The 12,024-nt window shown below is 50.7% G+C and overlaps 1 protein-coding gene across 4 annotated transcripts in view; it reads left to right on the top strand.

The window, feature by feature from the left end:
* The window catches only part of PODXL (podocalyxin like), an 86,115-nt gene that overhangs the window by 67,938 nt on the left and 6,153 nt on the right, over positions 1-12,024 (top strand). For all 4 annotated transcript variants that reach the window (XM_053254839.1, XM_053254838.1, XM_053254841.1 and 1 more), the window contains exons 5-7: positions 3,354-3,513; positions 5,738-5,799; positions 7,391-7,558. In XM_053254839.1, coding sequence (XP_053110814.1) covers positions 3,354-3,513; positions 5,738-5,799; positions 7,391-7,558 — 390 coding nt within the window. The remainder of the gene's footprint in view (positions 1-3,353; positions 3,514-5,737; positions 5,800-7,390; positions 7,559-12,024) is intronic.

Raw genomic sequence — 12,024 nt, 5'->3', positions numbered from 1 at the left:
ACCCAGGCTTTTATTTGATGGTCTCTGCTGCTGCTTCTTTGTACTCTGTATTGCTTTTATGCTTTTGTTTTAAATTTTTAATCAGATTTGTTTTACATTTTTAGCTTAATATTTTAATTATTTTTAGCTTAATATTAATATTTTAATTATTTTTAGCTTAATATTTTAATTTTTTACAATCTTGTTTTTAAATGTTGCTGTAAACTGCTTTGGGATTGTTTTAATGAAAGGCGGTATATACATTTAACAATAAATAAATAAAATAAACTTCGCCCCTACACCATGCAGAAGCATTGGCCCTTCTGGAATAGTTTCCCTCTAGACTTGTGTGAAGATTATCAACACAACGTCTGTGTACTAAAAATATAAATAAATGCTAACTATGTGCAAAAGATTGCCAGTGCAACCCCCAGCGGCCACTCAGGAACTGTTAAAAGAAACATGGTTTATTTGGGAAGACAGAAGCACCTCTAAGCATTCACCAAGTCACGGCCCATGGGTCAGATTGGCTGTATGAACATGAACCACTTAAGGCAGATGTTCCTGAGCTGAAGGCCATTGTGGGGATGATGGGAGTTGTAGTCCAACAGCAGCTGGGGGGGGGGTCCAGGTTGGGAATCTCTGCCCTAGAGAGATCTCACATCCCCTCAAGCTCTCCTCTAGTACACTTTCCTCCTGGCAAAAGTGTTTCGCCTACACAGCGTTCATTTGAAATTCTGAATTTTCCACAAGGAGGAGGCTTTAACGGTGGAAAGGAGAGTCTGGCGCAGTCAGTGCTCAGAAGCTGCTCCGTTTTCCCCGGCAGCCTTTTCTTCCTCCCCTCTGAACAATGCAAGCGAACCCCCTCCCATTCCACGCCTGGGGACCGTTCCTTCCTGCCAGGGCTCCTGCTTCCTGTCTCCTCCTCGGCACCTCCACAAGGCCTTTCTGCCAATGTTTAGACAAGACAGAGAGGGATCAGGGACTGGATCCCCCAGGGAGGGGAACCCGAGAGAGGGACAAAGGGCCCTGTTCTGGTGAGGCTCCTGTGGCTGGTAGACCCCCCCACCCTCCCTGGGAGACAGGGCGGGGCCTCTGCAGCTGCACATGGTGGATGTTTGTGCAGGCAGGGGAGGCACTTGGTCCAGGCCAAGCCGCAGTAGGCTGCAGATCTGTCCTGGTTTTGAACACACACCAAGCCTTTCCATTAATGCCTCTTGTCCATAGGACAGTCAGTGCCAAAGGTGGGTGAGAGCATGAGCTGGGAGGCAGGAGAGCTGGTCTTGTGGCCGCAAGGATGAAATGTCCCCTTTGCTAAGCAGGGTCTACATGTGTGAGCACTGGAAGAGATTCCCCCGAGGGGACGGACGGGGTCATCGCTCTGTGGGAGGGCACCTGCCTGCTTGCATGCAGAAGGTTCCTCGTTCCCTCCCCTGGCATCTCCGAGAGAAACACTGGGTGCATATGCTGTGCTGGGGTGCGATTTGGACAGCGGGGTCTCTCCCTCCCCCTGCTAATGCAAGAGTCGCCACTTTAAAAGGTAGCTCTTGGCTCAGAAAGCAAGGGAGAGCACCTGAAGGGTTTCCAGACCCCACCCTTTTGAAATGAGGTCGTTTATCTGCAGCGAGAGGAAGGGAGTGACCGTTTGGGTTTGTTGTGGCCTGAGCAAGAGCCCACGTTCTCCCATGCTGTCCTTTTTTGGAATGCGACCTTTGCGCGGGGAGCAGGGGAGAAGCAACCCCACCCGCACTCCGCAAGGAGGCCCTGCGGGAATTGCTATTCCTGTCGGTCTCCAAGCTGCAGCCTCTAGATAAAGAATGGAAAGGATGCCAGCGAGAGGACTCTGGCCAAGCTTGATCTCGCTCATGATGGTCATGAAACAAACAAACAAAATGACTTTTGAACTCGTTTGTGGAAGAATTCGGCCAGGGAAGTCGTTTTTCTGTGAAGCTCTGCCTGGGGAGGGCTCTCAAACTTTCTGCCTTCAGGGGACCTTTCCCCACTAGGCCTGTGCACACGGAAGAGTGTTGGATCAGAACTGACCAGATGGGGAGATGGTCGGGAGGGTCAACAGAGCCCCTCCGAAACTGTCCGTCCAGTCAGATTTGGTTGGAACTCTGACATTTTTCCAGCATTGTGTCGGACCCCCCACCTTCCCCCTTGCCCCCTCAGTTTCCAGGATGCAGCCCCTAAAAACCAGCCCAGCAGAGCAGTAAGAGAGAAATCTGCAAACTAGAGATGGGGGTGGAAGTGAAGAACCCCCACCCTCATCTTGCAACAAAGTTCTCCTGGAATTCAGGGGCTTTGATGTTAAAATCTCTTATTCTGTCACAATAAATGTTTCTACAAGCCGCCATTTTGTAACTGGCGCCACCTCTCCAGGTTTTTGTTTTGTGACTGTCTCCAACACCCCAAAACCACCACTTGGTGACTGGTTCCATTTCTGCCCAGAGACTTGTGTTTCAGGAGGTATATCTATGTGGTATATAAATGTGTTCAATAAAATTAATAAGAAGAATGGCAGGTCCCCACCACAGATCCTCTGGCCCTGTGGGTCTTACCGCACCCCTCTGGCCCTTTTGGGTCCTTCCTTCCACCCTACTCCTGGAGCAGAAGTGCTAGCCAAGAAGCCTCCTCCCTTCAGCCCAGCTTTAGATTTAAAGGGGAAATGGGGTTCTCCCCCACCCCCCATCCACACTTTACATCTCAAGCTATGGTGAAAGGTAAACAGCTGGCCAACTAGGGCAGTGGCTTCTTTGAAGTCATTCTCCAGGCATTTGGGCTGCCTTCTCCCACCCTCCCCTTCCAACCAGACTGCAGATCTGAGTGGCAGCATGGCCATGCCCATTTTAATGTCCCGTTGGGTGCTCAGGACTGCTTTTTTACTTCCTCTTCCACCCATTTCTGTCCAGTTTCTTCTCCCACAAGCTTCTCTTGCTCTCCCCACCCGCTATCTTGCGGCAAAATTCTCCTGGAATTCAGGGGCTTTGGGGTTAAAATCTCTTATTCTGTCAAAATAAATGTTTCTACAAGCCGCCATTTTGGTAACTGGCTCCACCGCGCCAAGCTACTGTTTGGTGACTGTTTCCAACACCCTGAAACCACCACCTTGTGACTGGTTCCCTTTTCCTCAGCTGCTGTTTTGGAGTGATAGCTCTCAAGTCTCTGACAGGGGGTGGGGGCGGGGCGGGGCGGGGAGCAGTAATACCCAGAAGCCTTCAGTCTGTGTACCTCTGTTCTAGGCTTTTCTCCCATTTTCTTCCACTGTTATTGGCTCCACCTTGACGTTGGGAAGGCCTTCTCATGGGTGGGGGGTGGCAACCTAAAGGGCAGTAAATAAACTCAGAAGCAGATGGGTGTTCTGCTTCCTACAGGACCACGTGGAGACGAGCCGTCTGAAAGAGCCACTGTTCAACTTGGCTTGCAGTGCTGTGAAGCCCACCTTCAACCGGAGCCGGGATGAGTGTGCACTGAGGCTGGCCTCTGTGGCCGAAGACCCCCACACCTTGGCTATCCTTGGCGTGTCTGTGAAAAGTAGGTACAAGCCCATTGGTCCCTCCTTTCAGGTCTGTGCTCTGCTGCCCCTTGTGGTGAGATATGGTGCTGCATCTCAGAGGGTTTCCCTGGACAGGAGTCCGCTCTGAACCTGCCTTGCTATCCCTGGCACTCTTCCCTCTGCCTGCTAGGTTCTTCTCCAGCCCTGGGCCCAAGGGCTTGTGCCTCTGGCTCCCCATCCCGGTGACTCTCTAGCTGTCCGTGACTCGGCTCTGAGATCAAGAGGAAGAGAGAATGGGAGCAGCAGCCACGCTGGAAGGGATCTCTGCTCCTTTAGACTCCCTTAGCCCCAAACTTGGCTTCTAAAATGAGGAGTGCAGAGATTAGAAACATGGGAAGCTGCCTCATAGTGAGTCCGTTGAGCTCCATATTGCCTGCACGGGCTGGCAGGAGCTGTCCAAGGTAGCAGGCAGGAGTCTCTCCCAGTTCTACCTGGAGATGCTGTTCAGGACTGAACTTGGGGCCTTCTGCATGCAGCCATGCCTGGGCTCTACCACTGGGGGTGATGGGAACTGTAGTCCAACACTAGTTGGGAACCCCTGCCCTAAGGGGAATAGCTCACTGTACTCACATGTGTCTGCCTGCCTCCCAAGCTGTAAGCTTTAGCCCCTAATGCCGCACAGGTAGTTGGTTTCTCAGTGGTAAAGGCAAGGTACTCTGCACATGATCAATAAGACCCTCTTCTTCGTTAGTGCATTATGATATTTCCCAAGGCTGCAACCAGTCCTTTGAATGCACCTAAAGTACCTGCTTAGGGTTCCAGGTAGGGATGTGCGAACAGGTTCAGTTCCAAACCTGTTTGACATCGAACTGGATCGGTTCGATGGCTCGATATCGGACCGAACACACACACCCCGGTTCTGATATTGAACTGAACCCCCCTGGTATGTTCAGAGGATTCTAAGTTTTATTTTAAAAAAATCCAGACACAGACCCATTGGGAATGCATGGTGGCCTCCAAAATGGCCATGGCAATGGCGGGCAGGCCCAGAACAGGCCAAAGACCGCCCGAACCAGAAGATGGGGAAATACAGAGACTGGTAGGGGGTGGGGGGTACCTCCAGAGACAATGCCCCCCCCAGAGGGGGTCAGTAAATTTTAAAAATAAATCGCGATTCCCCCTGCCCCGAACCAGGGGTTTTTGTGGGGTGCAAAAACCAAGCATGCCTGGCCTGGTTCGAGTCTGGTCTGGAATTGTAATCCTTGCCACTGCACGAGAGCGAATGGGTTTCCACTATACCGGGGCTGCACAACCTCAGCCCTCCAGCTGTTTGGGGACATCATCCACAGCGGCCAGTAGTCAGGAATTATGGGGACTCTGGCCCAGCATCGGAGGGAGGACTGAAGTTGTGCAGCCTTCAACCCATGACGAAGCAGGCTGCGGGAGCCCCCTTAGCCCACAACCCTGCCCCATGGTAGAACATGCTATCCAGTCACAGCAGTCTCCCCTATTTGGCCCCAAACTGTTACACCAGGGTTTCTTAACCTCGGGCCCCCAGATGTTGTTGGACTACAATTCCCGTCATCCCCAGACATGGCCTTTGTGGCTGAGGATGATGGGAGTTGTAGTCCAACAACATCTGGGGCCCGAGGTTAAGAAACCCTGCGTTACACAATAAAAGGAATAGGCAGAGGGCATTGTCATGATGGGGTATGCTCCGGTATTGCCTGACTACTTCATCACCTGAGGGGCAGCGGTTCCCAACCTGTGGAAGTCCAGATGTTGCTGGACTAGAACTCCCATCACCCCCAGCAACCATTTAGTGTGGTGCGGGATTATGGGAGTTGTCGTTCAGCGTCTGGAGTGCCACTAGTTGGGAATCTCTGCCTCAAGGGGACCTTTTGCGAACGAGAGAATGCACCTTTCATGGTCCACAGTCCGGTCTTAGTTAGCCGCCTGATAACTAAGCGAAGAGACACCTTTAAAAGTGGGTGATTCTCTTATATGTAGCAGGGGGAGAGCAACTGGCCCTATCCGACCCCATCACAGCATCCCTCCAGTGGCTGTTGCTGGTGTCTACCTTGTCTTTCTTTTTAGACTGTGAGTCTTTTGCGGGACAGGGGGCCATCTTCTCTTATTTACGGATTACTTACTTTTCTGTGTAAACCGCTTTGGGAATTTTGTTGAAGAGCGGTATATAAATATCTGTTGTAGTAGTAGTACAGTCAAGTAATGGTGGTTTTTCTCCCCTCCTTTCATTAGCCAACTCCATACCTGAAGAGCTGTTTGTATCTCTGTCGGAGAAGAAGGGAGAACTGGAAAAGGTACAGGGAAGAAACGCTCAAGCAAGCTGCGTCCTCCGAGTATCTAAAGCACGCCTGGGTCTGCGGGAGCCCCACCACCCCCCAGCCCTGAAATACTGAAATCAGGTTCCTGCACCGACCAGGGACAAGAGCCTTCAAAGGGGGTGGGGGGCTCAGTGGCGAGTTGCCCCTTCCCAGCCCCATCGCCACAAAGGTTGTGATGGAGAGTGGGTGGGTGGGTGGAAGAATCCATGCAAGGAGCTCAGCGACGCCGTACAGCTAGGCTGCTGCTGTTGTTGCTGAAGCACCTCAACGTCATCCAGGTGCTGTAGCCAATCAGAAATCGGAGCAGGCCCAGCTTGCAGAAAGCAATCTGGACGGAAGAGGAAAATCAGCCCCCGTTTCCGGTGCCGGAATCCTCAAGACGCAACGGCCTCTGCGGGAGGCTGCTCTGAGTGGGACAGAGCCGAGGGGTGGCTGGGCCCGGCTGGGCCCAGGGAGGGGGCCTTGCCATTTCATGCCTCTCCCTCTGCTGACCCCTCCTTGTGAATGGCCAGGCTGCAGCAGAAGGGGCCTGTTTTCACTCCAAGGTTGCTCTGCCTCCCTATGGGCCAGGCCTCAGCAGGCAACGGAGGATTTAAGCGAGCAGGGAGGTTTATTCCCCCAACCTGCTGTTTGTCTAGCTCCTGGTCCCTCTGCGCTTCATCGGAACAAGGCAGCTGCCATATACTGAGTCAGACCATTGGTCTATCTGGCTCAGTATTGTCTACCCAGACTGGCAGCACCTTCCCCAAGGTTGCAGTCAGGAGTTTCTCTCAGCTCTGTCTTGGAGAAGTCTTCCTGGGGCTTCAGAAGCCTTGGGAATTCCTAGAGGGAATTCCCCTCTATGCCCATCTCATTACCAGCCCGGCTTTTAAAGGTTTCCCTACATTCTCCTGCAAGACTTTGGCGCTCTCCTGCTTCTCTGTCTCCATCCCCAACTCGCTGTGCAGCCACAAGGTTTGGCAGCTGTCCCCCCCCCCCTTTCCAGCTCCCCTCTACCCTCCTGGGATGGTACCGCTCCTAGCAGTCACGGTGGGAACCCAACACGCCTTTGATGTGTTTAAAGATACTTAACTGGATGAAACGTTAGTAAAACCTAACCTCTAGAAATGCTGGAGGAGTCCATGAATAATCCAGGCCTGTAGCCAGATATTTTACGGCAAGGATTATGATGGTTCAGTACAGAATAGCCAGGATGTAAATACAGGTGATTTCATGCACAAAAATGTGTGGGTTTTTAAAAATTGCTTCCTGTGATGTTTCCCTAGGCACCGGGGTTGTAGTTTTAACTAACATTACTTTTGCCTTTATTGCATCCAGTCCAAAAACTAGCTTCTGCACCATAAAATAGAAAACCTAAAAAGTAAGCAAGCAAGAGGCCACAATTCTCTTCTGTGAGGAAAGTGTCCTCTTACGTAGGATTGCAGAGGGGGGAGCCACCGAGGGAGATAATATTATTGCCCAAGAAGTGGGGAGAAAGAGAAACCAATGCAAATCCATGGCTTAGCAGAGACGACCCTCTGGACCTGCGCTGACCCTTGTGCTCCCCATTCCCCCTTTCCTTCGGCAGATTGGCGTGAGCAATATCACCCACGAGGGCAGAACCCTGGACCTGGACATGAAGGACACCTTCACCATGCCTTTGATCATCACCATCGTGTGCATGGCCGCTTCTCTGCTCCTCGTGGCTGCCATCTACGGCTGCTGCCACCAGCGCATCTCTCAGCGGAAGGACCAGGTAACCAGGCCTTGTGCATTTATGGAAGCACAGTGAGACGGAGCACAGGAGACGGAGGCCTCCCTTTGGGGGGGGTTGCCCATGCAAACCTTCCCAATCCCCTCATTTAGTTGCATTTGTTTTCCCCCTTTTCTTCCACTGTGGCACTCACCAGCTTAGCTTCTGCAAAGTGGTTGTATCATGTGCCCTCAGACCAGATCCTGAGAACAGCCTTCAGTGGAAGAGGTCTGCTCCTCTGAGCACCTCCATCTTTGTCCACATGGAGTCGTCCCCTCCATTTTTGTGAATGAGGAGGCCATGCCTTTATTACAGTTCTCAGGGCCACTCGGGACCAAATGCAATAGGCTTTGGGAGCCGGCTGCAGTCTAGAAGCTGCCACTGACCACCGCTCATCTATACAACAGGATGCTGTAACCCTTAATGCACAATATTCCTGAATTCCAGCACCCCCAACTTCCCTCTAGCTCCGGGCCGCTCAACTTCGGCCCCCCTGCAGATGTTGGTCTACAATTCCCATAATCCCTGGCTATTGGTCACTGTGGTGGGGATGGTGGGAGTTGTAGTTCAAAAACAGCTGCCGGGGGGGTGGGGGTGGCTAAGTTGAGCAGGTCTGCTCTAGTTATTTATACATTCTCTAGCTCCGTGATGGGATTTGTAGTTCAGCAACAGCTTTAGAGCGAAGATTGCCCACTGCTGCCGTAGCCTCCAAACACATCTCTCAATGAAGAGAGATCCCGGGCAGTTTCTTCAGTTGCTCTCCAACTAACTACCTGATGGGTGGTTCTTCCTGATACTTTTAACTATAAGACAAATCCAGGTCCCTCCTAGTATCTTTCCAGAGGAGAGTTCCCAGGCTGCTGGCGGTGTGCCTTAGCAGTGAGACGACCGCAGAAGCTGTCTGCTGCCTATGAAGGCAGGACTGCGCATGGAGTTTTGAATCGCAACCAAAGTATCTTAAGTTATAATATTACTATAGTTATATTTAAAGTTATTTATCTTGGTTACTGTCAGATCAATATACAGGAGTTACCTATAAAGTCCTTTGTACTTATAAAGTTCCTTATATAGTTATTTACAAATTTATAACCATAGTTACTGTTTTAAACATAATTATAGTAATATAACTATAACTTAAAATACTTTGGTTGTGCTTCAAAACTCTCTAACTCTATTTATAGTTATAATAACTTCACTATAATATTGTTAAGTTAGAAGTCAAGTTTCTCCGGCCTCGTCCACCGTGCGTCACAGAGACAGGTCCCTGCACAGGGAAGCAGACAATCTTAAAATCTAAGCTTGGGAGACAATAGAGGAAAGGGAGGGAGGTGGAGACAAGAGGAAACAATGGGAGAATGTGTGATTAGATCAGTTCTATGTATAGAATTTTTGAGTTGGAAGGGACCTCAGAAGTCATCTCGTCCTCACACTCACACCACCCCCACATGCCAACTTAGGAGTGCAGCTTGAGATCCAGAGGGCTGAGCCAAAGGCTTCTCGGAGAATTGTTTTGAAACCTCTGTTGTACCTAGGAAGCTGCCTTATACAGAGTCAGACCCTTTGGTCCATCTAGCTCAGTACTGTCTACACTGACTGGAAGCAGCTCTCCAGAGGTTTCAGGCAGGAGCCTTTCCCAACCCTGCCTGAAGATGCTGCCAGGGATCTGTGATCTTCTGCATGCAAAGCAGATGCTCTACCACAGAGCTATGGCCCCAAACCCTAAAGAACATACATAAAAACAGCCCTGTTGGATCAGGCCCAAGGAAGCCCATCTAGTCCAGCATCCTGTTTCCCACAGTGGCCCACCAGATGCCTCAGGGGAGCCCACAGGCAAGAGGTATGTGCTTGCCCTCTCCCCTGCTGTTGCTCCCTTGCAACTGATATTGAGAGGCATCATGCTTCTAAGGCTGGAGATGGCCTACAGCCATCAGACTAGTAGCTATTGACAGACCTGTCCTCCATGAATCTGTCTAAGCCCCCTTTAAAGCCATCCAAGCTGGTGGCCATCACCACATCCCAAGGCAAGGAATTCCACAGATTAATTATGTGGTGTGTGAAAAAGTACTTCCTTTTGTCGGTCCTCAATTTCCCGGGCTTCGGTTTAATGGGGTGGCACATGGTTCTAGTGTTGTGAGAGAGGGAGAAACAGTTCTGTCAACCCTCTCCAGTCCATGCCTAAGCTTAAACACCTCAATCATGTCTCCCCTTAGTCGCCTCTTTTCCAAAGTAAAGAGCCCTAGATGCTGTAGCCTAGCCTCAAGGGAGTATCTTGCAGCCGAGAGTGCTCACATATAGTCACACATCCAAACCCTGCTTAGCAAAGGGGAGTGTGTTCATCCACACTACCGCAAGACCAGCTTTCCTCCCTGACTTGGCTTCCATTGTGCTTGGTCTTTATTGTGTTCTTGGTAAGTTCCTTTGGGTGCCATTTTAGCAGCAGAAAACCAGGATATAAATGTGCATCGTAAATGAGTTGGGGGCAAATAAGAGGAGTGGCATTTCTAGGAGGGGCTTCCAGGAAGAAGGGGGCAGCAAGGGAGAGTTGCTTGAAGGAGCAGGAGGCCTTTGGAAGGTGGAACTGGAGGAGCAAAGGGCATGGGCAGGGATGTGGGGCTGGAAAGCCATGGGGGTCGTGAAGACGAGAGTGTTGTGTTGGAGAAGAGAGCTATCAGCAAGCCAGGGCTGCAACTTGAGGGGAACATCGGAAGTTTCCATCTACTGTGTCAGGCCATTGTTCCATCTACAGTAGCTCAGTATTGTCTACACAGACTGGTAGCATCTTCTCCAAGGTTATAGTCCGGAACCTCTCTCAGCCCTATCTGGAGATGCTGCCAGGGAAGGAACTTGGGACCTTCTGCATGCAAGCAGGCAGGTGCTCTTCCCAGAGCAACCCCATCCCCTGAGCGGAATATCTTACATTGCTCACCCATGTGGTCTCCCATTTAAATGCAACCCAGGGTGGACCCTGTTTAGCAAAGGGGACAGTTCATGCTTGCTGCCACAAGTCCAGAGTCGCGATGTGGCAGAATTCTGAATAGAAGGTTGAGGGAGGAAGCCTGAGAATGGAAGGCCAGAATGGACAAGGCTGCAGTCCTCAAAGTGGGAGACAGCCAGAGCATCAACTAGCGTTTCTGCATAGAGGGCAGAGAGGAAGAGGCTGTTATAAGGGGCAAAGCAACAGAACTGAGAGAGCAAGGGAGAGAGGCGAGTCAAAGAAAGCCAAGGCTTTGTCATGCCCAATAAACAAGGTGGATGATGCTGTTGCCGATGGTTATGGAGCCTATACTAGGTGAGGGAGGGCTTGAGAGGAAAGAGGAGATATCCAATCTTGGACGTATTTAGGGAGAGAAATGAAAAACCCAAGTGAGAATCTCTGATAGAAAGCAGAAGATGAGAGACTGGATGGGGGGAGGGGGTTCTGGTTGTACTACTTATAACTAAGTTATGTTATAACTAAGTTATAAGTAGTCACCCAGGGACAGAGAGAGTAGCAGAAGACCAGGAATAGATTCCCTGAAGGACTCCAGTGGAGAGCAGTGTTCTAATTTTTTTCAACTGTGTGCAGAATGAGTTTTGTTCTGGGCGGGAGCATCAAAGCAATGTGTGCACACCACGTGCATTCAGAATGGGGCTTTCCGGATTCAACCTGAGCGGGATCTGAAATGAACTGAGCAGACATCAAAAAACTTGTGAGTGCAAGCATGTGCGTACGCCTTAGAGGGAACACTGGTGGAGAGAGAAAATGCAGAGGAAAAGCTCTTCCCTGCAGAAATGCTGACAAGTGATTAGACAGACAGAAAAAGACTCAAGGCCAGAATCACCAAGACTCAGGGAAAGAGGGAGTCCAGCAAGAGGTGGCAGGTCAAAAGAGGAATCCAGAGTCCATACCTCTGAGATTGGAAGCAGTGAATTGTCCCTGTTTAATTGCATCCCCAACTCTGCTCACGTTGCGGGTGGCATTGACGGGAAAGAGGCAGAACAGTGAGATCAGGACTTGGGACTGGAGAACCTTCCCTGTGATTTCTGGCCATTGCTGCAGTTGGTCACAAGAGGGCAGAAGCTTCTATATTTCAGAGGAAAGCTCTCTGCCCATTGCAGTCCTTTTATGGCTTCATACCGCACCACAAGTATACAAGGTGTTTTCCCTAATAAAATAGGCAATGTTAGAGATACCGGTGAAGCTCACTGGCCTTGTCCCCAGATGAGTTTAAGGGGCTCATGATGTTTTGTCCCCAAGAGGTGGCATGCTCCAAAAGGCCCCCAGATTCTTCTCTAGCACATTCAGTTGGAGTAGCATTCCCATCTTGCCTGCCCTCCATCCTGCCCCCTTAGCGCTGAAACCCCATCCTTTTAAAGCCACACTTGCTGGGCCATCAGTGGCAAACAGAAGTGGTACTCTCCTTCAAGAAGAGGGGAGGGCTTTCCCTCCCCTCGTCCAGTGCCAGGACAAAATGCCCTGGTTTCCCAAG

The sequence above is a fragment of the Hemicordylus capensis genome, chromosome 5 (genome assembly GCF_027244095.1).
Source record: "Hemicordylus capensis ecotype Gifberg chromosome 5, rHemCap1.1.pri, whole genome shotgun sequence".
In the NCBI taxonomy this organism is placed as follows: Eukaryota; Metazoa; Chordata; class Lepidosauria; order Squamata; family Cordylidae; genus Hemicordylus; species Hemicordylus capensis.
Note: the sequence above shows the minus strand (reverse complement) of the source record. Positions and strands in the feature narration are given on the sequence as shown.